General features: G+C 37.1%; 6 protein-coding genes across 14 annotated transcripts; 4 read left to right on the top strand and 2 right to left on the bottom strand.

Annotated features, from left to right (window-relative positions):
- Positions 419-1,045, bottom strand: LOC105161634 (mitochondrial import receptor subunit TOM7-1-like). Its single transcript, XM_011079382.2, has one exon. It carries the CDS (start codon positions 929-931, stop codon positions 695-697), a length of 237 nt encoding a protein of 78 aa, XP_011077684.1. The 5' UTR covers positions 932-1,045; the 3' UTR covers positions 419-694.
- Positions 3,240-4,406, top strand: LOC105161785 (F-box protein At5g49610-like). Its single transcript, XM_011079598.1, has one exon. The coding sequence runs from the start codon at positions 3,240-3,242 to the stop codon at positions 4,404-4,406; it is 1,167 nt and encodes a 388-aa protein (XP_011077900.1).
- LOC105161633 (methyl-CpG-binding domain-containing protein 2) lies at positions 4,744-11,641 on the top strand. Of its 8 annotated transcripts, XM_020693963.1 has the most exons (7): positions 4,744-4,952; positions 5,634-5,719; positions 8,616-8,714; positions 8,826-9,643; positions 10,790-10,843; positions 10,946-11,118; positions 11,199-11,641. In XM_020693963.1, the coding sequence occupies exons 4-7, from the start codon at positions 8,970-8,972 to the stop codon at positions 11,405-11,407; spliced, it is 1,110 nt and encodes a 369-aa protein (XP_020549622.1). In that variant the 5' UTR covers positions 4,744-4,952; positions 5,634-5,719; positions 8,616-8,714; positions 8,826-8,969; the 3' UTR covers positions 11,408-11,641. The 8 variants fall into 8 exon arrangements, with proteins under 8 accessions (XP_020549622.1, XP_011077679.1, XP_020549623.1 ...); XM_011079377.2 differs by lacking the exon at positions 5,634-5,719; XM_020693964.1 differs by lacking the exons at positions 5,634-5,719; positions 8,616-8,714 and adding an exon at positions 7,992-8,056.
- LOC105161632 (cell division cycle 20.2, cofactor of APC complex-like) lies at positions 12,610-15,077 on the bottom strand. Its single transcript, XM_011079373.2, has 5 exons — positions 14,686-15,077; positions 14,145-14,420; positions 13,789-14,058; positions 13,119-13,700; positions 12,610-13,020 (listed from the first exon to the last, which is right to left on the bottom strand). The coding sequence occupies exons 1-5, from the start codon at positions 14,785-14,787 to the stop codon at positions 12,877-12,879; spliced, it is 1,374 nt and encodes a 457-aa protein (XP_011077675.1). The 5' UTR covers positions 14,788-15,077; the 3' UTR covers positions 12,610-12,876.
- LOC105161784 lies at positions 15,274-17,989 on the top strand. Its single transcript, XM_011079597.2, has 7 exons — positions 15,274-15,462; positions 15,872-16,313; positions 16,370-16,477; positions 16,585-16,770; positions 16,901-16,983; positions 17,557-17,595; positions 17,726-17,989. Exons 1-7 carry the CDS (start codon positions 15,349-15,351, stop codon positions 17,987-17,989), a joined length of 1,236 nt encoding a protein of 411 aa, XP_011077899.2. The 5' UTR covers positions 15,274-15,348.
- Positions 16,071-19,577, top strand: LOC105161630. 2 transcript variants are annotated; one of them, XM_020693962.1, is made up of 6 exons: positions 16,071-16,477; positions 16,585-16,770; positions 16,901-17,147; positions 17,557-18,147; positions 18,244-18,429; positions 18,591-19,577. In XM_020693962.1, the coding sequence occupies exons 5-6, from the start codon at positions 18,330-18,332 to the stop codon at positions 19,142-19,144; spliced, it is 654 nt and encodes a 217-aa protein (XP_020549621.1). In that variant the 5' UTR covers positions 16,071-16,477; positions 16,585-16,770; positions 16,901-17,147; positions 17,557-18,147; positions 18,244-18,329; the 3' UTR covers positions 19,145-19,577. The 2 variants fall into 2 exon arrangements, with proteins under 2 accessions (XP_020549621.1, XP_011077672.1); XM_011079370.2 differs by having other exon boundaries at positions 18,558-19,577.

Genomic DNA, 23,835 nt, shown 5'->3' with positions numbered 1-23,835 from the left:
CCGGAATCACATACGTTCAGATTGATTCCACAGACCAATATGATCACAAGATTTCGATATACTTCCTAAGGAAAATATTCAAGTAAGGAAAAACAAAAATAAACAATGCATCATATACGTATTACACATATACTATCTTCACGTTGAAAGGGCGCAACAAGATAACAAGTCGTGATAAACCTACTTTGCAGACACTAGGCAGGAATTAACACAGAGGAATCTCAAATATAAGCTAATGATAAGCCACAACATTGCTATGGGCTCAAACTTCAAGCACAACTCACCAACAAACTAGACAGGAGCTTTTTCGAAAATGCAAACACCTTACAAACAATAATCAAACAAATATCAGAGCAACCAACATTCAACCATCAACAATCAGTACCACCAACATAAAAGTTGAGGGATCAAAGTTCAATTCAGGAGTCCTAAGAAAAAGTACTAAACATTGATACCCGAAAGAAGCAGTGTGTTATATGACACCAAATCAAAATCAACAGCCAAACTAAATCCGTTTTATTAAGCCATATTATATAACCAGCATTTGAAAAAACTCCGCGTAAATCCCTAGCACTATATCAGAAGAACGAAAATACTCGAATACATCCCGTACACTATATTAAAATCCCAGACCACAATGTCAAGTGATAGACACAACAAAACAAGGGAATTCAACATCAACAGATAAATGGTTTTAGACGGGGCTGAGGAGTTGAGAGAGAGACGGCTTAGGTTCGGAGTTCATGCCGATGATGATGACCATCGGGATGAAACCATAGTGAGTGATGACTTTAGCCTTCTTCATAGTCCAGGTGCTCCACTCCTTGACGAACTTCGCCGCCACCGCCATGGACCCCTCCTCCTCGTCCGCTGCCGCCGACTTTTTCACTACCTTCCCTTTCCCCGCCTTCAGAGACACCTTCGAAGCCATTTCTGACTGAGTTTCTGGGTTTGATTTTGTTTCTTGCGAGCTGATCTGTGGCTGCTGCCTCTGCTCAATTTCTCAGTAGGTCTGTCGCTGTGTGAACGTGAACAAAGGGTTGCTAAATAGGATGGGAATGCCCTCGAAGAAATTAATTTTTAATCAAAATGCGAAAATTTCTTGTCCTAGCTAGTGTAAAAAGACAAGAATGACCCCTTTGTGGCAATACTAGTAAAATAGTTGGTCAAATTCATTCCCAATGCGGGGTGTATTAGTAATCATAATTAAAGAAAATTACAATTTTCATTATGAAATTTGACGAATGCCAATTTTGGTTGTGTATGAATTCATGTTGGTAATTTAGTTTTATAATTTTAAGAATTTTGACAATGACAATTTCATCTGGTTGAAAAGTCTCAATTTCAAAGGTCATACGCCTGTACGCTTTTCATGCAAAAAAGGACCAAATTATTATTTTTTTTAAGTTACAAAATTAATTTGTAAAAATTAATACATACAAGAATAAAATTGTTACCCGTCTGTACGCTTTTCATGCCAAAAAGGACTAAATTATTATTTTTTTAAAGTTACAAAATTAAATTATAAAAATTAATACATACAAGAATAAAATTATTACCCCTAAATTACATAACGAAAATTACAATTTTCCTTAGAACTAAGACTTTAAGGTGTATAATTATAATTTTATAAAAGACAAAAAGTATATATGTATTTAAACTTAATTTTAGAAAACATCAATATAGACTACCCTTCTTCTAATTTAACTTCAATTAAATTTTAGCCCTTTTAATTATTTTTAATTACTTTTACTATCATTTTTTCTCGAACTGAAATAAATTTATGAGTAACATATAAAAGATAAAGAATTCAACTGATACAAATAATCCAAACACACATTCAATTGAGCGCCAATTTTAGGGTATGTGTCTGACAACCTTAAATTGGATGACATTTCTAAAAGTTTGTAAATTAATAGTTAAAATATGATAATGGTTTAGGACCAAAATTAAATTAAGCAATAATGAAGGACCGAATTTGTATTTGTTCAAATTTCATATGATAGGTTGGTTATTTACGAAAATATTTAAGGTTCGGGAAACGGGAATTGTTGTTTTTAGTAATTCAGTTGTATAAATATAAATTTTGAATTTCTTTTACAATTTGATGACAAATATTATTTTCCTGAACATTAATACTTTGATGTTGGCAAAAACTGTAATTGTATTGGCCTAATTTTAAAAAGAGTTGATTATTTTTAGACTCGTCTAAATATACAACATTACACTTTTTCTAAAAAAAATTTAAAATTATACTTACACACTCTTCAGAATTTTCTGTTTCAATGAAAGGTAAAAAACTAGAAATTTGAATAATTCTTTTGGCTAACTTCACTATGTTTTGTTCAAACTCTAATGAAATAGGGTTAATTGTAAATAATAAATTTTCGAAGGGATTGTAAGTGTAATTTTGGAACTTTTGGGGGGAAAGCATAATTTTATATTTTTAGAGAAAATTTAAGTATAATTAACCCTTGAAAAAAAACATTACACGTAAAATATATATCAATTACATTTGTAACGATAGTCAACTTTAGAAATGTCGTCCGAACAAAATAATAAATCTATTACCTCTACATATTGTAACAAAAAATAAATAAATAAATAAAACACAATAAAAATAAATAATTACATTTATACTCATGATTTATGATCTGTTTATACAAATTATCCTTATTTTTTATATAATTATAAAAACTATCCATAATAATCAAAGTGTAGGATAGTCTACATAATGATGTTGATATTTTCTAAGGATGTATGTAATTTTTTAAAAAACAAAGATGGTTAGTATAAATAATATTAATATTTTTTGATTATATATGTAATTATTGAGAGGCCGAGAGGATGATTTATATAAATACACCATAAATTAGAATGCAAATATAATTATTCCTAAAATAAATTATATTAAACGGGAGGAAGTTAACAGGAAACCTATGGAAAGTCTCTTGATCACCTGAAACAACGTTGGTAATAGAATCCTTCACAGCAAGAGATTAATGATTAATTCTACTTAGAGTTTCCTTATTTATAAGCTAGACGTTTCCTAATATGAGTCTGAGTTCATATACATGCATATATCCTACATATACTAGGGATCTTATTCCTAGACCTACTCAAATTATATAAGAAAATCATCAATGTCTTATCCTAGTATAAAATAGGTATTTTGTAACCCCTTTAAACACACATTATTTTTTTTTCCTACACATATTAGTTGTTAAGCTCGATCAACCATGGCGTTCAATGGAGAACTCTTTGACATATTTTCATGGCTGCCAGCGAAGAGCTTGTACAGATTATCGTCAGTTTGCAAATCATCCAAGGAACTGCTGTCTGATGACTTTTTCATTCGAAAACAGTTCAAGAACATGCAGTTGGTCTCGGACAGGGATTTCTTTATCTATCCTGATATCTTCCAGAGGTACAGGATTGGCAACCTGGAGTTCCACGCATTATCCTCCAAGAATTCCAACAGCAGCCTGCCTCTTGAATCCCTGAATTTCTTGGCAAACCATGGCAATATCATCGCTTCCAGCAACGGTCTGCTTTGCTGCAGAAACATCGGTGATGACGAAAACCCGTTGTTTCTTTTCAATCCGACAACTTGGAGCTATTTGCCTATCCCCTTGCCAGATGAGAGATCAACTTTTCGTCTTTTAAACATCGTTTTTGTGTGTGAAAAAGACGAAGACAGCAAAGACGATTTCTTATTGCTGACACTATTTAGCCCTGACGAGTGGGGTGAGAAATTCCATTCCAAGATTTACTCTCCTGAAGAAAGAACTTGGAGGGATGGAGGGAGAGTCGATGTTGGCCAAAGAGATATGAATTTCGAGCATATGGTCAAGCAGAACGGAGTGGTTTACATGGTTTCCAATTGCTTCAACTATTTTGCAAAGGGAAGCAGGTTCTTCTGGCCTTATATTGTGGCTTATGACATCAAGAATTCCAATTCAAGATTCTTGAAAATACCAAAAGGTGCAAGAAAAGGAGTTTGGGACTCCATGCTACGCATATTCAAGTGGGGTAATCATCCCAACAACTCTGAATTTAACTCAATATGTTTGGTTAAATTGTTGAAGAATACTTTCACTGTATGGGTGTTGGTACGTACAAGGTCTTCATATTACTGGAAGCGGGTTTTCAGAATGCGAGTAAAAGCCATGGCATTGGCACTATCTAAAATTGACCATCTTAGGGTGGAAGGTTTTGCCGTTTTCAATGGGAGTTTTCTGATATTTGCAACTGAACGAAAGGTTTATAGTTTCAATCTTATAGATGGGGAAGAAGCCGAAGAAGTTTGTGGGCATCAATTTGGAAACTATGTTCGTTTCGCATCGTTCTCCAGTACTCTTCGTCCATGCGGACCTGGTGCAATAACATTGCCATTGCATGCCTGAGGAATATTGTAGAGCTTATTTTTGAGTTGTTTGGTCTAAATTTTGAAGCAACCTTCTTTAATTTTCTTCCTATCATGAATTTGTTCTTTTAATGTATTAATTTGTTCCAACGACTTCATTACTTTCAACTTTATTAGCATCAGTTAGTATTGAATTATTTAATATTTAAATTTTTAATTTAGAAAAGATCCAAACCCTAATAAAATCGGGTAGAGACATGTAGTATTCGATGCGAAAACCCACCCCTAATTGCACGAGAAGAAGGGATAAAGTACCAAAAAAGTCAATTAATGTATGCTAAATCAGTCGTTGTTAAAATCTACCAACCGTATATAAATGCGTGTAATAAGTTACAACTCTTCCTCTCGTCTTCATCCTCTCCTCCTCCTCTCTCCTCCTCCTCCATCACTTGTCGAGGAGAAGAAAACCTCTGCAACACATTTCACACACACACACAGCATTCTGCGTGCATAGTTGCTCCAGAATCTCAAGTGATTCGAGGGTTTGTTGTTAATTATCGGCTCAGATCTCCTCCAATCCTCATCTGTAATTCTCTCTCCCACTGCCACTTTCAATTTATTTCTTTATTTTATGTAAATACATGTTTGTACGCTTGAATGTGCCGAGTTTTACGAAGGGTTTCTTGCACTAATTCCTGCTTCCTCCCTGTGGATCTTTGGTGCTTAACCCCAAGATCTTTTATCAATTCAGTTTTTCACATTTCGTTTATGTTAACTCATCACATTCTATTTGATCTTCACCGAATCGTTTTGATTATTTTAGGTATGGGTTTTGGTTTACATGCATTTTATATGCCCCTTTTTTTTTTAAAAAAAATTTAATTAATTGGTTGATCATGGGTTTTGAATTGCAGGTGCAGGGTTTCTGAACTCTCTTTTCTTATTTCTTGAAAAAAGAAAATTCCATAAATGCCTCGTTTTGCGCTAGTAGTTGAAAGCTGAATTCTGGCGTTAGGTTTTTAAATTTATATTTTCGAGTATATATTTATATGGTTTGTGTGCCTTGACATTCTGTTTGTGGATGCGTTCTTATCAGATAATACCATATTTAATGTTCCAGAATTTATATGAAAAAGTGGGATGGAATCCACAGGTTTAGTGTTTGAGCTCTGTTCTCGTTCTTGGGTTAATTATGTTAGGTGATTGCCAAAAATATATGATTTTCACGGTGGTGCAATTTTATTCTTTGGGCTTCAAATCCCACTAGGAACAAAGGATGCTGACCAAGTTGACTTAGAATCAATCATTTACCTCAACTTTGTTTCAAGCAACTTTCTTTCCTACCTCTATGAGGTAAATTCAGCAGCAATTAGTTAGTATTTTCATGTCATCCTGAAGAGTTGATCTTGCCATATATTGCTGTCGTTGCCTTATTTTTTGGTTGCTGTCTAAGTTAGCATATATTAATGCATAAAGAGCATACTCTTGAATATTTCCAAAATTTAGCGTGTGAGTTTTGATCTATCTGATTGTACAAGGGTTAATTCCAATTAGAAAAAGGAAGATTATTTTTATATCACCAGGGTATTCTCATTTGAGAAATTGTGGTACAAGAGTTTCAAATTGAAAAAAGTTGAAGGAATTGCTAAGATCAAGAAAACATGTATGACAACATCTTTCAACCACTTTTGACGTTTAGCAAAAATTCACGCGAATGCCTTTAATGTTTCTTGGCTCTTCATATGTCATGTTTCTGTTGTTACTTGATACCTAGTTCCTTTGTATTGAAGGTGCACTCAAGGATTTCCACCGTCTCCTCTTGTAACATGCTATTGAATGCTACCATTTCTTTTTTCTTTGCCACCTATACATTGCCTGCAGTATCCGTAGTTTATTGGAAGTAGAGATGGTCATAAATGCTTCAGTTCATTCTTTAAACACCTGATTTCTGAATGCTAATTTTGTTGCAAGTAGGTATTGGTATCACCATTATATTATAAATTTGTGATGGAAATTGCATCCAAGAATCTTTTGCCGCAAGGACGTTCAGTAGGATCTGTGTAATTGTTGCTTATTGTATCTATATGTACATGCAAATACATGCATCCATTTATACAATATGGACAAGAGATACATACTCGTAAACAAGCGTTTGTATATACATTGTTTACTTTTACAGTCAAAGGTGCAAGTTAGTGAGATTGACAAAATATGTTTTGAAATCTGATTTTGTTAGTTCTCATGTTTTGGCCCCTTCATTCTTGTTCGCTTATAGTTATTTCTCCAGCTACATTGACAGAATTAAAATGCAAAGAATAGGAAAATTATCATTCTTTTTTTCATGATTCAATGTGCATTTGTTTAATATTTTGTTTTCAAATGGTCAATTCTCTCCACCTGCCCATTCTCCATGTGTGTGCAAGCATGAGGGTGGCACATACATGCATCAATTCTTAGATGGAAAGGAAGACACTGCTACTGTTTGCATATTTATCTATTAACATTGCATATTTACATTTTTTTAGAGATATTAATAGATATTGTTGATTTGCCATTCAATTATCTGAAATTCATTTACCTCTGTCCCTCTCTCCCCAAACCTTTTTTCTTTTTAATCATGTGCATTTATTTTAATGTGCTTAAGGACCAAAGGGGATGAGAACATCTTACTGAAAGAGTCCTGAAGAAAAATACCAGGAAAAAGATGGTTATCTAGATTTATTTTGCATGTTGCTTCATATTCTTATTGGCAGTTAGCCTCTAGTAACATCAACGCCAGTGAGGATGGATCACAAAAGTACACATTATTAAATAAACTTTGCAGTTTGCAATTATTACTTCTTGAAATGTTTTCGAAGTTGTGAAGTTCACTGACAGCAGGTTCTCCTTGGTTAGGAGAAGTCTTGGGTTTCTGATTATGGTCTTACATGTTAGTGTTACTTGAACATCCGTTGTATCCTTTCTGCCTGCTGACAACCTATTGACTTTAATAATCTGGCAAACAGCATTGGTTCGTTCATAATGTCATGTTTGGCTGCTTTGGCATATTGATACAAATTTTATCGACACAGGTCTTGAAGATTCCCATGCTATTAATTATCCTGAAGAGGATAAGAATACATATGGCTCTTTATCAGATGGTTCTCAGAATTTAGAGTTCTGAGGTTAATTAAAATTGCACTTTGTGAATAGAAGCAATATATTAGCTCTAGATCCTCTCTTTAAGGATTTCCTAAAAGTCCATCATGAATTCTAAGGATACAAAGCTAAGGTGACTTTCCATCTTTGGTTTACAATTTTTGACTTCATTAAACACTATGTGAACACGATTTCTAAGCACAAGGAGTGGTTGTATGAGTTAAATCATGCTACCTTGTCAATGTAACTGGAGGAGAATATTGAATCACAAGGTGCTTATTTAATGTTTTACTTCCTAGGTTTATTAGGCTACACAACCTGTATAACTAACCAAAAAAGAAAAAAAATGTATTGGTATGTTGAAAGATTCATGAATCTATTACTCTATCACAAAGTTATGAGTTCTTCTCGTAAGTTGATTGTTTATGCTAATCACTCAATTTGTTGTTTAATCGCCATCAACTTTTATTTGCTTGTAAAATTGCAGGATTCTTTTCTAGTGATTTCCAGTGAGTCTAGAGGAAGCAAAACTTGCTTCCACCATCATCTGAGGTTGGGCTTCTTAGATAAATGTGGCAAGAACACTTTTAGGCAGATAATTGAGGCTCTTTTATGCATTCATATATCAGCACATATAGTAAATTTTAGGCTATTAAGTAGTTGAAGTTTTATTTTGAGAAAGTACCTTTCATCCTTAGCTTGCCTTTATTCAGCTTGTAGCATTAACTTGTTTTTGCAATTAAGTAGTTATACATCACAAGCATGTAGCAGTATCTGGCTTCTCATTTGGATACTAGGTATAGAAATATGTCTAAAAACCTTTGAATACTTATTGAGTGATAATTATGCTCCCCGTATGGTCCAACTATAAATAGAAAATATGATCTTACTTGTTTATTCATCTGGCCCTCGAGTTCAACCATTGCAATTGTTCGGGTAAACTATTTGGTGATTCTCATGTTGTACTACTATTGATTTGTGATTTATTTTGTGCACTTTTGTCAATGTAAGTTTTCATCTATTATAATTTTCCATGGTTTATGTGAATTTTTACTTCTGTATCTGAATAAAAGCTTATGCTTATTCATTTCTTCTTTTCCTATTTTTGCAGAAGAAATTTGTGTCTTTTACTACATCTACCTTGGTTTATGACATTCCTTCTTCTCTTTCTTTTCTCCATCTACCATGATTCATATGGTTCCTTAAATTGGTAATTGCCCTGAGATGAAGATACAGTTGTGGTTATTCTGACTATAATGGGCATGGACCCTTTGGAATCTCATGGCAAGTAGATTATAACTTATTCATTCTGTATTGACAGTTATTGAAGCTGTTCTTGGGGTAAAAGATATCATATGTCATGACTTTCTAGTACATTATGTCTTTGAGAGTTTTGCAAGCTCTGGAACCATATCCAAAGATAAATGACATATGGTTTCATGATTATACTCGAGACACTTAGGTGATGACAGAGAGAGCAATGCAGCGGCCAGCATTAAAACTTACCATCAAGTTGAAGGGTGAGAATACCGTTGATAATTCTTTGACCACCGATGATCACTTGAATAAGGTGGAAGGAGAACCCAGTGCCTCAGATAGTTCTAATCTTCCCGGCAGCCTGGCGATCAATTCTCAGGATAAAGTAGATGTTAGTTCTGCAGGAGGGTTGGAAAACAATCATAGTGTGGAGGATGACGAAAATCCATCTGAAAATTCCCAATATCAATTGGTGCTTTATGATCCTACATCCAATGGTGCTGGTGAAACTGAAACCATTGTGGATGCCGTTGCTCATCAACCTCCACCCTTTTCAAGACGACATCCCTCTTCAAATCAGACACCAAGAGTTTTGCCATCTGTAGGGGCCTTCACTGTTCAATGTGCCAACTGTTTTAAATGGAGGCTCATTCCAACAAAGGAGAAGTATGAGGAAATACGAGAGCTTATTATGGAACAACCCTTCTTCTGTGAAACAGGTCGAGAATGGCGGCCTGATATATCATGTCATGATCCACCTGATATAGTCCAAGATGGCAGTAGGCTTTGGGCAATCGACAAACCTAGCATTGCTCGGCCCCCTCCTGGGTGGCAAAGACTTTTGAGATTCAGAGGCGAAGGAGGCACCAAATTTGCAGATGTGTACGTGTTCTATTTCTTTTCGTTCTGTGTTCTATTTCCTTTCGTTCTACGTTCTATTTCTTTTCTTTTTGTGTTTGTTCTGTCCTTCTGCTTAAAGGTGCATTAATGCTTTGATCTGTTTGTGGGCAACCCAAGGATGACCAATGCTTTTGAGAAATTATATCTGGATTTCAAGGAAATAGGTGAACAGAAGAAATTTAACTAATTTAGCACCTATTTATATTGAAACATCAGTTTAATACCACCATAATAGGACCCCATTCTATCAGATGAAGAGCACATATTAGTAGGAGTCATTACACAAGTGTATAGTGTTTTCTTCTCCATGCTGTGTGTTGAACTTTTAAGAAAGGTATCCTAGAAACTAGCATTGGGGGATAAATGGAAATAAGGTTTGCTTAAGCCGAACTGGAAAAGAAAAATATCATTTCCTTATCAATGACAATAATATAAGTTTCAGAGAGTATGCTTTCTATTTATCTGTCACTAGTTCTGAATTGATCTTTTCTCGACCTTGTTAATAGATATGAGACCGAACGCTCAAGTGAATTCTGTAGTGTTCACCAGACAAACCTAATTAGGATTTCAATGAGGCTGTGAACCAGGGATTCTTGTGAGAAAAGATAACTAACTTGTTTCGTACTTTCGATGCTGAGTATAAAACTTTACATGGAGATGAATCAGAGGAACCGAAGAAGAGATTTTTGATGCTCTTGAAGGAATTTATTCGAAAGAAGAGGAGCAGTCCTTTTTCTAGTCCCGATAAGCAGCTAACAACTGTATCAAAATTTTCCTGGGCATTGAAACATTAGAGTGTCACGAATATTGATAATGATAGAAAGAAACATTGTGAGACTTCTACATAATTCTTTTAAGGGACTGCATCTGCTGTCTCTTAAAGGGTAGAGATGTTTACCAAACTTGGCCTGTTTTCTGGAGTTCTTGAAAGAGGACAAGAACATGAACCAACTCGAGTATCTTCACTTAACATATTGCTGAACATGATGTATACAAACTTGATTTTTCTGATCCTTTGATTTCCTGCATCAATTTTTTACGCTAATACAGTTTATGCTCCTAAGGTCATTTATATGGTAAAAAGCGATGGACTTCTAATTCTTGTCATCTTTTAATAAATCATTACAGGTATTATGTTGCACCATCAGGCAAGAGACTTCGTTCCATGGTGGAAATTCAAAAGTATAATCTCTTCACGATAACTATGAAATAGCTATAGGTCTTGGCTGTGATCAGTGTTTTCCTGACATTTCATTGTGGGATTTGATGATGCTCTCTTTGCAGGTACCTTGACGAACACCCAGAGTACATAGAAGAAGGCATTAACTTGTCACAGTTCTCCTTCCAAATCCCTAGACCTTTGAAAGAAAACTATGTGAGAAAGCGTCCCCATCGTGTCGCACCTGCAAATGATGCTGGTGATCATGGAACCCCTGGATCCTTTGATCCTTCAGAAGGTGACCCAAATTTCTTCATTTTGTTTTGTATATGAAGTCAGAGATGTCAGTTGATAATGCAACTTTTGTTGATGTTGCAGTTCGTCCGATCACATGGGTAAGCCCCGATGTCGACACAGACTTGCAGCTGAGCGGGCCAGGGCTTTCGATGAACCATTCCGAGGATCCAGGCTTGAAGCTTGAAACCCAATCAACAAAAAGGAAAAGGACACCATCCAAACGGAAGAGCAACGGCGACTTAGTTAATAGCCAAAATGAGGTCAATTTGGAAGAGTCTCATGAGCTTTGATATCTTGTTTATACCGCCTGAAATCCGATGTACAAGCTCATGTTCAACAAACTTTGCACCTGAGTACTTATATCCGGAAAGAAACTTATGGTTTACAGGGAACTATTTGCAGGTTTTGCAATTTTTGTAGTGAATAGTTGGGTGTATGATCAATGTATATACATGAAATTAATTTCATGAATACATGTATTGTAAATATTTTTTGTGAAAATACATTTGTTTGTGTTGTTTCAAGTTGTAGTTTTGTCCTTGTAATAACAAAGAGAATATGCAATGGATATGGATATGGATATGGCTGCCTCCTCACCCATTTTTTCTGCCCTCATCTTCGAATCGCCCCGGCCTCCGTTTTCCCAATAATTTCCACGATTCTTTGTCAACCGGAATTTTGTTCTTCCGTTTTTCTCTCTTTCCCGTTCTTTCTCTATTTTCCCATATTGCAAATTGCTATCAAATAATTTCGTAAGATTCAGGACAGAGTTGTGATTTGTCTTTGTTACACCTGAGGCAAATCAATTGTCTGCATCGACGTGGCAGAGAGATGGAGGAGGGTGGATCGCCGCATACAAAGCTTAACATTTCTGGTCAACTAGTTTAAGTGAGTTTTCTTGACTTTAAGAAATGCTGCTATGTGGCATGGACCGTGACATAGATTGCTAGAGTAATGCGTACGCCTTCAAATTTATTGCATGTGAATAGAATTACTTTAATGCATTTTTTTTGTTTTAATTATTTTAAGAAATGTATCGGGAGGCCATAGAACGCATCTGTAGATGATAATTTGGTTATGCACATTTCATGTTACCCTTCAAGAAAGGATGGCATGAATCAGAAGGTCAATTTTTCCTATGTTTGAAGTGACAAAATTGCTGTTAGACATTTAAAATTTGTTGATTCGACCTAATTGTGATCTTAAAATGAATTTGGTTTTTTTTTTTAAAATCTAATTACAATAGAATAAAAAAATCATACAATTCGATCATTTTTATACATATAGCTCTCCTAAATATCAAGTATATTAAAGTTAATTTATGCAAGCAGGATTGGTTTGATTTTGATAGACAGAGTTCGACAGTCGTCTCTGATCACCGTGTGTCTGGTATTAAACAGCAACCAGAGAGCAAATCCACAACAGGTAGGTAAAAGAAAGACTTGAGATCTTCAAAGAAGATAAACTAAATGAAAATAAGAGAGAATTGAAGTTGGGTGAAATGTTCTGCATTATGAACTAAGAGTATATGAGTTTAGCAAATATTTGTCACGATGTGTGACTAGCCAACAGAATTTGTACACAGTCTACACTTTTATATACAATGCAATTCAGAAGTATTCCAACTTTACAGGCAAAAAGGGCAAATATCCGGTCACGATGCATTCTGGTAGTCTGGTTAGAGCCTGTGAGAGGATAAAAATTCTAAGAGATAGAATAGGCTTCTATGATTCATCATTCTAATACTTGTTACTACCAATTATCTGATGCGGTTCAAGTGAGCAAATGGTTCTGAACTTGTCTTTGCTGCAGGCTTAGCAGCCACTTCGGGTGTCCCAAAAACATTCCAAAATCTGAGAGTCTCATCCCCTGCTGCAGATGCAACTGTGCATCCATCTGGGCTCTGAAAAATGTACACAATGACAACACAAGGAAATTGGATTAAGTTCGCTATAGATCAACCACCAAGATATGATTTCATACACATGATATAATCAGTACCTGAGACATGAAAAGAACTCGTGACGTATGACCAGTGAGCTCTGCTATCTTCACCATTGAAGGGTATTTCCAGAGAGTGAGCTGATTCTGAGTAAAACCGTGAGAGCTAAGCAGTTCACGTTCATTTTTGTTCCACAGAAGAGCACAAACCTGTGAGCCTGTGTCTACTGAGTTCAAGCATGCACCGGTATGCGTGTTCCAGAACTTTATGCACCTGTCTCCTCCACCTCCACCAGAGGCCAATAAGTTACCCTGGAAAGGACACCATGCAAGTGCTTTAACAGCAGCTGTATGCTCCTCAAGCCTGTGAAGCCACTGTGTCGGGGCATTTGATGAGGCCATGGATCTATCCCATATGTGGAGGAGATTATCATTTCCACCACTAGCTAATTGCTGGCCAGATGCTGACCATTTAAGGCCACAAACTTCTTGATGATGTCCCTGATAAGTTTCGACAATGTGTGCTCTCACTCTGACATCATTATTAATGATCTGACCGTCCATCCCTCCGGTTGTCAAAATGTGATTGTTCCAATCCAAAGCACCAACACGTGACCTATGACCCCCTCTCAAAGTTCTCAGCTGCAGCACAAATATGTAGTAGGGTGAAAATTTGATCAACTTTAAGATAACAGAAAACAATTGACAAGATGAACTATAAAGTGCTAACCAGTCTATTAGCTGTGGAATCCCATAGCTGAACCTCAGAGTTGTTGAGACCCACAGCAATATGCCTTCCATCAGGAGCCCATTTGACACTAGTCACTGGACCATTTTCTTCATCAACAGTAACAAGTTCTGAGGTAGTTCCTTCAGAAGCATCCCACAAATATACTGTGTGTCCAAGAGCAATGGAAAGAACATTGCTGCTGCCCCAATCTAGTAAATTCAAATAGTAATCATCCACAAGATCAGGGGCATCTAGTGTCCTTTCAGAAGTCTGCATGAACATATTTAAATGAGTCAACAATTTAGTAAATACTGCAATTGAGCTCAACACAAAACGTATTCATATTTAGCACCAACCTGGGGGATGTGCCGACAGGGTTTGGCAGATTTGACTTGATGAGCAGCTGATGAGAACTCATTTGGAATGGCCTCCACTGGGCTCGGTGGCTTATTCTTGAAAGCCAAAATCCGGGTCCTGTTCATGTTAAAAGTTTCCGCAAGCTGCTTCCTGTATGCCTTTCTGGATGGAGAAGAGCCCACAGCTGGATTTTCCTTACCTTTCTTCCCATCTGTAAGCATGTAATGTGCATAGTCGAAATCCATTGCCGATCTGTTTGGTATGAACCGATCCAACTGTGGACCAGGCAGAGTATATAAATGTTATTGAGTTCTTTTATATAGAATCATACAATGAGCACACAAATTTAACACTATAATCCATATTTGGATTCTCAGGGTAATCAGTAATGTCTAACTCCTGATATTATTATGAAGCAGATTCAAGATCGACTATTTCAACATACTAAAAAATCCGAGAGCCCAAATTGTTTTAACAACTAAAAAATCACCCACGTCCTAGAATTAACACAATATAGCTGTTAGGACAACAAGGGCATACGTTTTCCCTCGAATTTCTTCTTTGGAGTAACTGTTCTTGAAGCGGGCATCGCGATTTAGTCTTGTTCGAGGATGCAGATGAATTTATCGCTCCTGTTTCCATACGTTAGCAGAAAAAAACACAAAGCAAAAAGAACCAAAACAATGTATGTACGTATATTTTTGGTGTGTGTGAGCGTTTCCTACAAACAGATAGAAATCAAATGCGCTGCAAAAACAAAAACAAAACAGTGTAACAGAAGCCTGCAAAAATAAGTAATTAGTATAGAACAGTTGAAGATTGAATTTAATTAAAGTAAGGATAAACAATAGAACAAGTAACACTAAAAACGAATAAACTAGAGAGAAACGATAGGAGATGATTGGGTTGCTGATTGATACGAATAAATCGGTCGAATTGGGTTTATATACGAATTCAATTTCCTGATGCTTCTGGCGGCGAGTGTGTGTGTGTGTGATTTGCAACGGTAACATTCCCAGGAAAGAGCCGTTGGGATGCAAATTTCAAAAGCCCAACGGTCATATTTCGTGTGGGTATATATATATATATATATGGTACTTTCACTTCGCATTACAAGAAACCCCTGCTCCTCCCCCTCCCATCCCCCTCCCCTCTCCCCAAACAAGAAGAAAACGGTAATCTGAAGTCCCCAATTCCGGAGCAATGGATTTCCAGAAACTTACAAGGAGAGAATTGCAAGCTCTCTGCAAGAAGAACAAAATTCCTGCAAACATGACCAATGCTGCCATGGCCGACGCTCTGAAAGCTCTCCAGCTCGTAAGTTTATTTATCCATTATTCAAATTTTGAGAGCGCTCAGTTTCTTGTTTTCCTGTTTGATTTGTCTTGTATTTTGTAATATAATCTTGCCCTAAGAATTTGTTCCGGATTTTCCAGTGCTTTGTTCAGGTTTCTGGCCTTTAACTGCTTAACTTAATCTGATTAAATTAATTCTTTTAACTGGCATGTATTGAAATTATATCTGGAATTATGTTTATTTTTCTGAAAATTTTGTTTGAGGTTTTGAGCTTAACCAGGCATTTATACATGGACGGATTCAGGGTTTTACATTCTTACTTAAATGTTGTCTTCTGTCTCTGTTACTGCTCTGTTTTTTCTTTTAAATATTTTTTTCACTTTGTATTATTCCTTATTTCGAGAAAATTATTTTGATTTGTGATTGGCAGGTTGAAGGAATTGAAGAATTGACGCAGCTGTCTCAATCTGAAACTGCACAATCATCCACTGAATCACCAGTGAGATGCGAGGTAACGTCTCCCTATGTGCCTCCAACTGGTGGCAGAAGCACACGCCGGAGAAATGTTGCAAAAGAAGAGCCTGAATCTGTGAAGCCAATGACTAGGACTCGGGCTTGCAAGAGCAAGACCCTAGTTAAAGATGCTGATGAATCACAGGATGATGTGACCGAAACTCCAGCATTGGTGGCGCAAACTAATAGAAAGAAGAGTCAGATGGCCTCGGCCTGTCGGAAAATGGATTCCCAGTTGATGGAATGTGTAGAGGAGGAAAAGAAAGATGTTTCAATAACTCCTGCTCCAATGGGAGTTACTAGCCGAACAAGAAGGGTGAAGGAAGAGAGTGCGGTTCAGAAAGTGTATAGCACACGAGGTCAGTTAGGTTGGCGGAGAAGAATGTGGAGAAGTTGAATGTGGCGGAAAATGAAGGGTCTGAGCATTTCAAGAAGGAATTGCTTACTAAAGATGCTGGTGAAGATGAGGATATGACTTTGAAAGAAGGCCCGAATGATTCTGATGAAGTATCAGAAATTACTGGTATCTGTTCTTTCAGGGACTTATAAAATGCATTAAATCACGAGTGATGTTTACATGTTTAATACTATATTGCTTGTTGTATGACCCTCTAAGTTTTCAATTTGCAGGTACCGATGCAAGCACAACTGCAGATGAGAGTTCTCAGGAGAAAGATAAATCAGAAGTTGTTTCAGCTGAAGAACAGGTTATATCAATGGTTCAAGAGATCGAAGTGGCACCAGGCCTGCACTTTGAGGCAGATGGTCCTAAGCCAGAGGTGAAGGAGAATAGTGATGTGGAAAATGAGGAAACAGGTATTTATTTTGAGACACAAGCTGAAGTTAATGAAAGTGAAAGTGTGTGTGTTCCTTGGTCTGTCTTTGTAATTTTTATGAGCCAAATGATCTATTACTATCTTGTTTACATATAAAAATTCTTGTGCAGGATCTTATGATGTTTGTACATCTGAGATTGAAGTTACAGTTGAAAACACAGAAGAAAATGATCTACATTCCCAGGAAAGAGCCGTTGGGATGCCCAACGGTCATATATATATACAAGAAACCCCTCCCCCTCCCCCTCCCCGGAGCAGTGGATTTCCAGAGACTTACAAGCTCTCTGCAAGAAGAACAAAATTCCTGCAAACGTGACCAATGCTGCCATGGCCGACGCTCTGAAAGCTCTCCAGCTCGTAAGTTTATTTATCCATTATTCAAATTTTGGGAGCGCTCAGTTTCATGTTTTCCTGTTTGATTTTTCTTGTATTTTGTAATATAATCTTGTCCTAAGGATTTGTTCCGGATTTTCCAGTGCTTTGTTCAGGTTTCTGGCCTTTAACTGCTTAACTTGATCTGATTAAATTAATTCTTTTAACTGGCATGTTGAAATTATATCTGGAATTGTGTTTATTTTTCTGAAAATTTTGTTGATGTTTTGAGCTTAACCAGCCATTTGTACATGGATGGATTCAGGGTTTTACATTCTTACTTAAATGTTGTATTCTGTCTCTGTTACTGCTCTGTTTTTTTTTTCTTTAATATTTTTTTCACTTTGTATTAATTCCTTATTTTGAGAAAATTATTTTGATTTGTGATTGGCAGGTTGAAGGAATTGAAGAATTGATGCAGCTGTCTCAATCGGTAAATCATCAACTGAATCACCAGTGAGATGCGAGGTAACGTCTCCCTATGTGCCTCCAACTGGTGGCAGAAGCACACGCCGGAGAAATGTTGCAAAAGAAGAGCCTGAATCTGTGAAGCCAATGACTAGGACTCGGCGTACGGCTTGGGGGTTAAAGATGCTGATGAATCACAGGCTGATGTAACCGAAACTCCAGCATTGGTGGCGCAAACTAATAGAAAGAAGAGTCAGATGGCCTCAGCCTGTCGGAAAATGGATTCCCGGTGGATGGAATATGTAGAGGAGGAAAAGAAAGATGTTTCAATGACTCCTGCTCGAATGGGAGTTACTAGCCGAAGAAGAAGGGTGAATGAAGAGAGTGCGGTTCAGAAAGTGTATACGTCGGTCAGTTAGGTTGGCGGAGAAGAATGTGGAGAAGTTGAATGTGGCGGAAAATGAAGGGTCTGGGCTTTTCAAGAAGGAATTGCTTACTTAAAGATGCTGGTGAAGATGACGATATGACTTTGAAAGAAGGCCCGAATGATTCTGATGAAGTATCAGGAATTATACTGGTATCTGTTCTTTCAGGGACTTATAAAATGCATTAAATCACGATTGTTTAACCTTATATTGCTTGTTGTACGACCCTCTAAGTTCTCAATTTTCAGGTACCAATGCAAGCACAACTGCAGATGAGAGTTCTCAGGAGAAAAATAAATCAGAAGTTGTTTCAGCTGAAGAACAGGTTATATCAATGGTTCAAGAGATCGAAGTGGCACCAGGCCTGCACTTTGTGGCAGATGGTCCTAAGCCAGCGGTGAAGGAGAATAGTGATGTGGAAAATGAGGAAACAGGTATTGATTTTGAGACACAAGCTGAAGTTAATGGAAGTGAAAGTGTGTGTGTGTTCCTTGGTCTCTTTGTAATTTTTATGAGCCAAATGATCTATTATCTTGTTTTACATATAACAATTCTTGTGCAGGATCTCACGATGTTTGTACATCTGAGATTGAAGTTAAAGTTGAAAACACGGAAGAACTGAATAGTGAGAAAGAGATAGGACCTCAAGACAAGGCTGCTGTCCACAATTTAGATGTGACCTTGGAGAAATTCACAGAACTCAGATTGCAACAAGCTACAGAGAAGTGTCAACTAGAAAAATGCTGGAGGGATGTTACAGAAGATGATTTCATTGATCATTTGGCTATCTCTGATAAAATTGAAATTCTTCAGCATGACGAAAGCACAAAGGTTGCTGCTGATCTGGTGCGGTCTGATGGTGGAGTGGCGGTGAATAATGCACTTTCCGCTGTAAAGGATTCACCATGCAAGCAACTAGGTGATGAACCAACCTGTTTGACGCCGAGTAAATATTCTGCAAGCAAGGCAACTGCAACAATGAAAATGGTGACGACTGCTTTCACAGATAACAAAGAGAACATTGGTAGTGGCAGTAAATTGGTTCTTGTGAAAGACAGAGTAAAGACAGCTAAAAACAGTGTTGAGAATGCCCACAATTTGAATGAGTTGAGTGTGAGAAAGCTGTCCAAGATGTTGAAGGTAAGCTAGAGATCACCAAGAAGTCAACCAAAAATGACAGTGGCAACGAAAAAGCATTACCAAGACCAGCTCTGCAAGCACTTCCCGTGAACCGATTAGTATATGAAACCCATGACTGATTGCTGCTATGCAAGAATTTGGTTATCCAGGGTCCAGTTAATCATGCAACCCACTTTACTTGGTGTTTAACCAATGTTTTTACCGCATGTTACTCTTGTCTGTTGTCCTGTATTTGTAGTCTTTGGATTATGGTAACTGGCTTTCTCTATAGGTTATGTAGGAGAAAAAATTGAGGGTGAGAAAACATGTTGGTCTTTGATAATTAACATAATTATTACTGAAATTGTGATGTTTCATCAAACAGGAAAACTGAATAAGTGTGCCTTGGAAAAGGCATGTTAGTTTGCTGCTGCTCCCTCCCACTTTAAGACATGGAATTTTGAGTCTTGTACAGAAAGCTGATGCTTTGTGGATTATGCTTATGCCATTACCTCTTTGGTAATCAAAGCATTGCTCAATAAAAGTTTCACTACTTATACAATACGGCAGGATAATCAAAGCATTGCCTCTTTGCTGATCAAAGCATTGTAATTTTGTTTCAAGTTTCGTGAAATTTTTGAATTAGTTTAAAATTTAGTTGTTTTATGCTGTTTTATCAAAATAATCAAAGTAATTTATCACTTTAATATTAATTTTATAATCATTTTTTCTGCTTTTCAATAATGCAAACTCCCCCAAACAGACAAAAGGACTAATTCAATCCCACTTTTCTAACTTAAGCATTGGAGGGCCTAACCTGTTTTTTTGTTCTCAGAGTCCACTTTTAGAAAGCTCGAAAAGGGTTCAATGACCCAATCTGATGGTATCAAAATTCGACGATCCGATCTCTATCTTGCGACCTGCATCACAAACAAAGAGGAATTTAAATTGCCCATACTGTGAGGGCATACTGTGAGAAACTTATCGAAAATCTAATCAAACCCATACTGTATTATTCGTCATCACTCCAGATGAGATGGAAAATTTCCACACTGGATATCGTGATCAACAAAGTGGTGTTGTTCACTTAATTCTTTCATGCAAGAATTAAGTAACATCCTAGATAATGGAATCTCAATGTATGCAATAACTGAGTAAACATCGAATGAAACTTGAATTATTTATTTTTAACAGATATTTATAATTTTTTTTAGAGACTAGTGACGTGAGTGTAAGGTTTTTATTATTATTATTATTATTATAACTGCAAATTGATGGTGTTGTATTTATGACATCACTCAATGTCTTTATTATTTTGATCGGTAATATTTTAATTCTTTGTATAAAAAAATTATAGAACATTTTGAATTATATAAAAATTATAGATCCGCAGAGTTAATTTCCATCAGCAAACTCCGCAAGTTGTGCTTAGGTAAATGTTAACAGAACCCTCAAAAAGTATTGCTACTACAACTCTCAGGTTGGTGATTAGCTTCTTTAGCTTCTTACTTTTCAAGCATTTTGAATCATCCAAGTATTTTTCAAGACCTTTCCGTTGCTTCATTAGCTTCTTTTTTGTCATAATTTTGATAGGCAAAGAGATATTTCCAAAAAATGAATCATCCAAGTATCACTGGGGATGTACTAACATCAATCCCCAAGGCGCAAACGTTAAATCCAACAGTTATTTGAGAGCTTTCGGTAAGCACTTAATACTAACATTTATAAATATATAAATTTATTACAAATTGTGAACATATATTAAACTCAACTATAAAATATTTTTATTTATTTCGATTGTATTATTTTAAATAATAGATACTTTTCTACAATTTTTAAATTATCCAGTATATTAATTACATAGTATATATTATGCAATCTATTTTATTACTTATAAATTATATAAAAAATTGGTGATTCGATCTCATAATTTAATCTAATAATAATAATAAATAAATAATAAAAAAATTACCGAGCTCGTGCTCGAGCTCGCCAACTCATTGCCGCTCCTAGATAAGATAAGTTCTATGACAAGTTCTCTTTCACATAAATAATGTGGAAGGTTGGCAACAATTAGGTCGAGTTGTTGAGTTTTTTTTTTTTAAATGGTAATTACATATAATTATTTTAATAAATTAAACAATACGTAGATTGGATTAATATATTAATAAAAAGTAATATAAAAGAATATTACATTTATATCTTCTGACTTATTGTTTTTACACAAACCAGTCTGCTTATAGGATAAGTGGAGACTGCGGCGTGAAATACTTGCACACATGATGTTACTAATATTGTAATGTTTTAAAGTATATAATTACTTTTATATATGGTGTATATTGGTAAAAAATATTAACCTGCAAGGGTAAAAAAATAATTTAACATATATGAGGCACATTTTAAACAATGTCACCCACAACACAATATAACTTCCAATACTATTATAAATACCAAAAATATTATTTTTTTAGCCTAACTACTATTCATTGATAGTGATCACTTTTACTAAAAACTCCCTCAAAAATTGTGTTTTCACCGGTGAGTTATCGTGTCATGGGTAAAATTCTCAATTTCATCCCTTCGTGAAAACCTCAACCACATCATTGGCGTTGTCTGTGGGAAAATTTACCTCGACACTGAGTATGCAAATCAGGTCTCAAGCTCAAATGTCCACGATTTGGACGTGATCCGCAACGCCCAAGCCTAAGTGAACGGGGCGGAACAAGACCCGCCTCGCAAACAGTCACCGCCCCAGGAGGTAACCCCCCTGACGCATGAGCAAATACCCCTCAATGGGGAGATTCCCCCACCACGTCGACAATCTCCACCCGCGCCTATTGGGAGAGCACTTCCCCCGGAAGCTCCACTCCAAGAACCGATGATTCAACTGATGCAAGAAGTTTTACTAGCCCTGATACGCGATGCATCTACTTGAGTTGCGGCACTAGCCGTGGCTCAATTTGTAGCGTGACAACCTGCGAACCCTTGCACAAGTTGAGAATTATCCTCGGTTCCCGAGAAGGAGTAAAGGTGGGAAGAAGTGAACAGCAGGATCTCCAGGCCTGAAGTTGCACAAACTCAAGATCAAAATCTCTGCAATCGAGAATCTTCCGCTCCCCCACCATCTAGGGGAGCTGAGGATTCCTACTTGTCGTTAGTCGTAGCCCCTCTAAGACGTAGCCCTTTTGGAACATTCTAGCCGAAGTGCTCCCAGCAGGCCTCAAGGTCTCGAATCTCTCAGAATATGATAGGACAGGAGACCCACAATAACACTTAGACAAATTTTACGCCAAGATTGATTGGTACGATCTGAGTGATGCCGCTTACTGCAAGGTCTTCCGCACCGCGCTCTCAAAGAATGCATTAGCATGGTTCAACCAACTGCCTGCTGGAACTATTTCTAGCCTCGAGCAGTTGATTCAGCGGTTCTTGCATCACTTCTCCAGGAACTAAAACGGCTGCATTTCTATTCACCATCCGCCAAGGGGAGGGCGAGACTTTGAGAGACTACATGCAAAGATTCGTGGATGCAGTGCATGAGGTTCCCTATGTTAATCATGAGTTGTTGGCTAGTATTGTCCAATAGAACCTGCTACGGGGAAGATTCAAGGAGTCCATAGCCGGCAAGCCCCCTAGCACTATGGAAGATTTACTCGTGCGCTCCCAGAAATACATCCATATTGAGGAGTTGAATGCTTTGGATCCATCCCTTAACAGTAAAAGGAAAGGTCGGGAAGAGGAAAAGGATCCGAAGAGGGTCCTCCGGCGGGGTTCGCTCACTATATCCCCTTGAACGCTCCTAGAGGAGAGATATTAGTCGTGGCTGAGCAATAAGGATTAATCAATCAATTGCCGAGAGAAATGAAAGATTACCCTAAGAGGCTCAAGTCCGACAAATATTGTCGTTTCCACTGAGATAGAGGACACACGACGGAGGAGTGCCACTACTTGAAAAATGAGATAGAAAAGCTGATTTAGTGAGGATACTTGAAAGAATACATCAACTAGGGAACGAATCCCCAACCTCAGGATCCAACGTCCACACAAATCGAAAACAGTGACAACTTCCCTATAGTAGGGGTTATCGCCATAAATTTGGGTGGCCCGGCTGGCGATGACTCGGCTAATGCAGGAAAGGCTCTTGCCCGAGCTGCTAGGGGAAACCATGCGCAAACCCCTATTCAAGTTCATAATATTAGTTCGAAACAAGAAGATGAGATTTCATTCAGCCGGCAAGACTTGGACCCAACGAGAAATCAAAACAACGATGTCATGGTCATTTCAGGTACGATCTCCAACTTTTCGGTCAAAAAGATTTTAGTGGATAGTGGGAGTTCAGCAAATATTATATTCCATGATGCATATCTCCACCAAATTGGTAACGTTCCTCGTGGTGAAGACTTCATCCGCCTACAACGTTATCTTGGGGAGACCGAGCTTAAACCTCTTCTAAGGGATAGCGTCTACTTTTCACCCGAAACTTAAATTCCCCACTTCTCACGGCGTGGGGGAGGCTATGGGGGATGAAAGAATGGCAAGAGAATGCTACGTGAATACCTTTAAGAGATCGCATGAAAAACTGAATGAAGCGGCAGATGAAAAAACAGAGAGAAAGATGACTAATATGAGGCATGAGAGGAGAGACGCCCAAAAAAAGTACTTAGGAACAACTTGTGGGGAGAAAAGAGTTGAAGCCGTGGAAGAGTTGAAGATGATCCATC

The sequence above is a fragment of the Sesamum indicum genome, linkage group LG5, assembly GCF_000512975.1.
Source record: "Sesamum indicum cultivar Zhongzhi No. 13 linkage group LG5, S_indicum_v1.0, whole genome shotgun sequence".
Classification (NCBI taxonomy): domain Eukaryota; kingdom Viridiplantae; phylum Streptophyta; class Magnoliopsida; order Lamiales; family Pedaliaceae; genus Sesamum; species Sesamum indicum.
This window is presented reverse-complemented; position numbering and strand designations above follow the sequence as displayed.

Coding starts and splice junctions, on each gene's coding strand:
- LOC105161634 (XM_011079382.2), bottom strand. CDS start 931: ATGGCTTCGAAGGTGTCTCTGAAGGCGGGGAAAGGGAAGGTAGTGAAA.
- LOC105161630 (XM_011079370.2), top strand. CDS start 18,330: ATGGTTCAAGAGATCGAAGTGGCACCAGGCCTGCACTTTGTGGCAGAT. Junction 18,430..18,557: donor TGTGGAAAATGAGGAAACAG/GTATTGATTTTG, acceptor ATTCTTGTGCAG/GATCTCACGATGTTTGTACA.
- LOC105161785 (XM_011079598.1), top strand. CDS start 3,240: ATGGCGTTCAATGGAGAACTCTTTGACATATTTTCATGGCTGCCAGCG.
- LOC105161784 (XM_011079597.2), top strand. CDS start 15,349: ATGGATTTCCAGAAACTTACAAGGAGAGAATTGCAAGCTCTCTGCAAG. Junction 16,771..16,900: donor TGTGGAAAATGAGGAAACAG/GTATTTATTTTG, acceptor ATTCTTGTGCAG/GATCTTATGATGTTTGTACA. Junction 17,596..17,725: donor TGATGCAGCTGTCTCAATCG/GTAAATCATCAA, acceptor GCCAATGACTAG/GACTCGGCGTACGGCTTGGG.
- LOC105161633 (XM_011079374.2), top strand. Junction 9,644..10,789: donor GGCACCAAATTTGCAGATGT/GTACGTGTTCTA, acceptor AAATCATTACAG/GTATTATGTTGCACCATCAG. Junction 11,119..11,198: donor ATCCTTTGATCCTTCAGAAG/GTGACCCAAATT, acceptor TTGATGTTGCAG/TTCGTCCGATCACATGGGTA.
- LOC105161632 (XM_011079373.2), bottom strand. CDS start 14,787: ATGGAAACAGGAGCGATAAATTCATCTGCATCCTCGAACAAGACTAAA. Junction 14,059..14,144: donor CCTGTCGGCACATCCCCCAG/GTTGGTGCTAAA, acceptor ATGTTCATGCAG/ACTTCTGAAAGGACACTAGA. Junction 13,701..13,788: donor ATTCCACAGCTAATAGACTG/GTTAGCACTTTA, acceptor TTTGTGCTGCAG/CTGAGAACTTTGAGAGGGGG.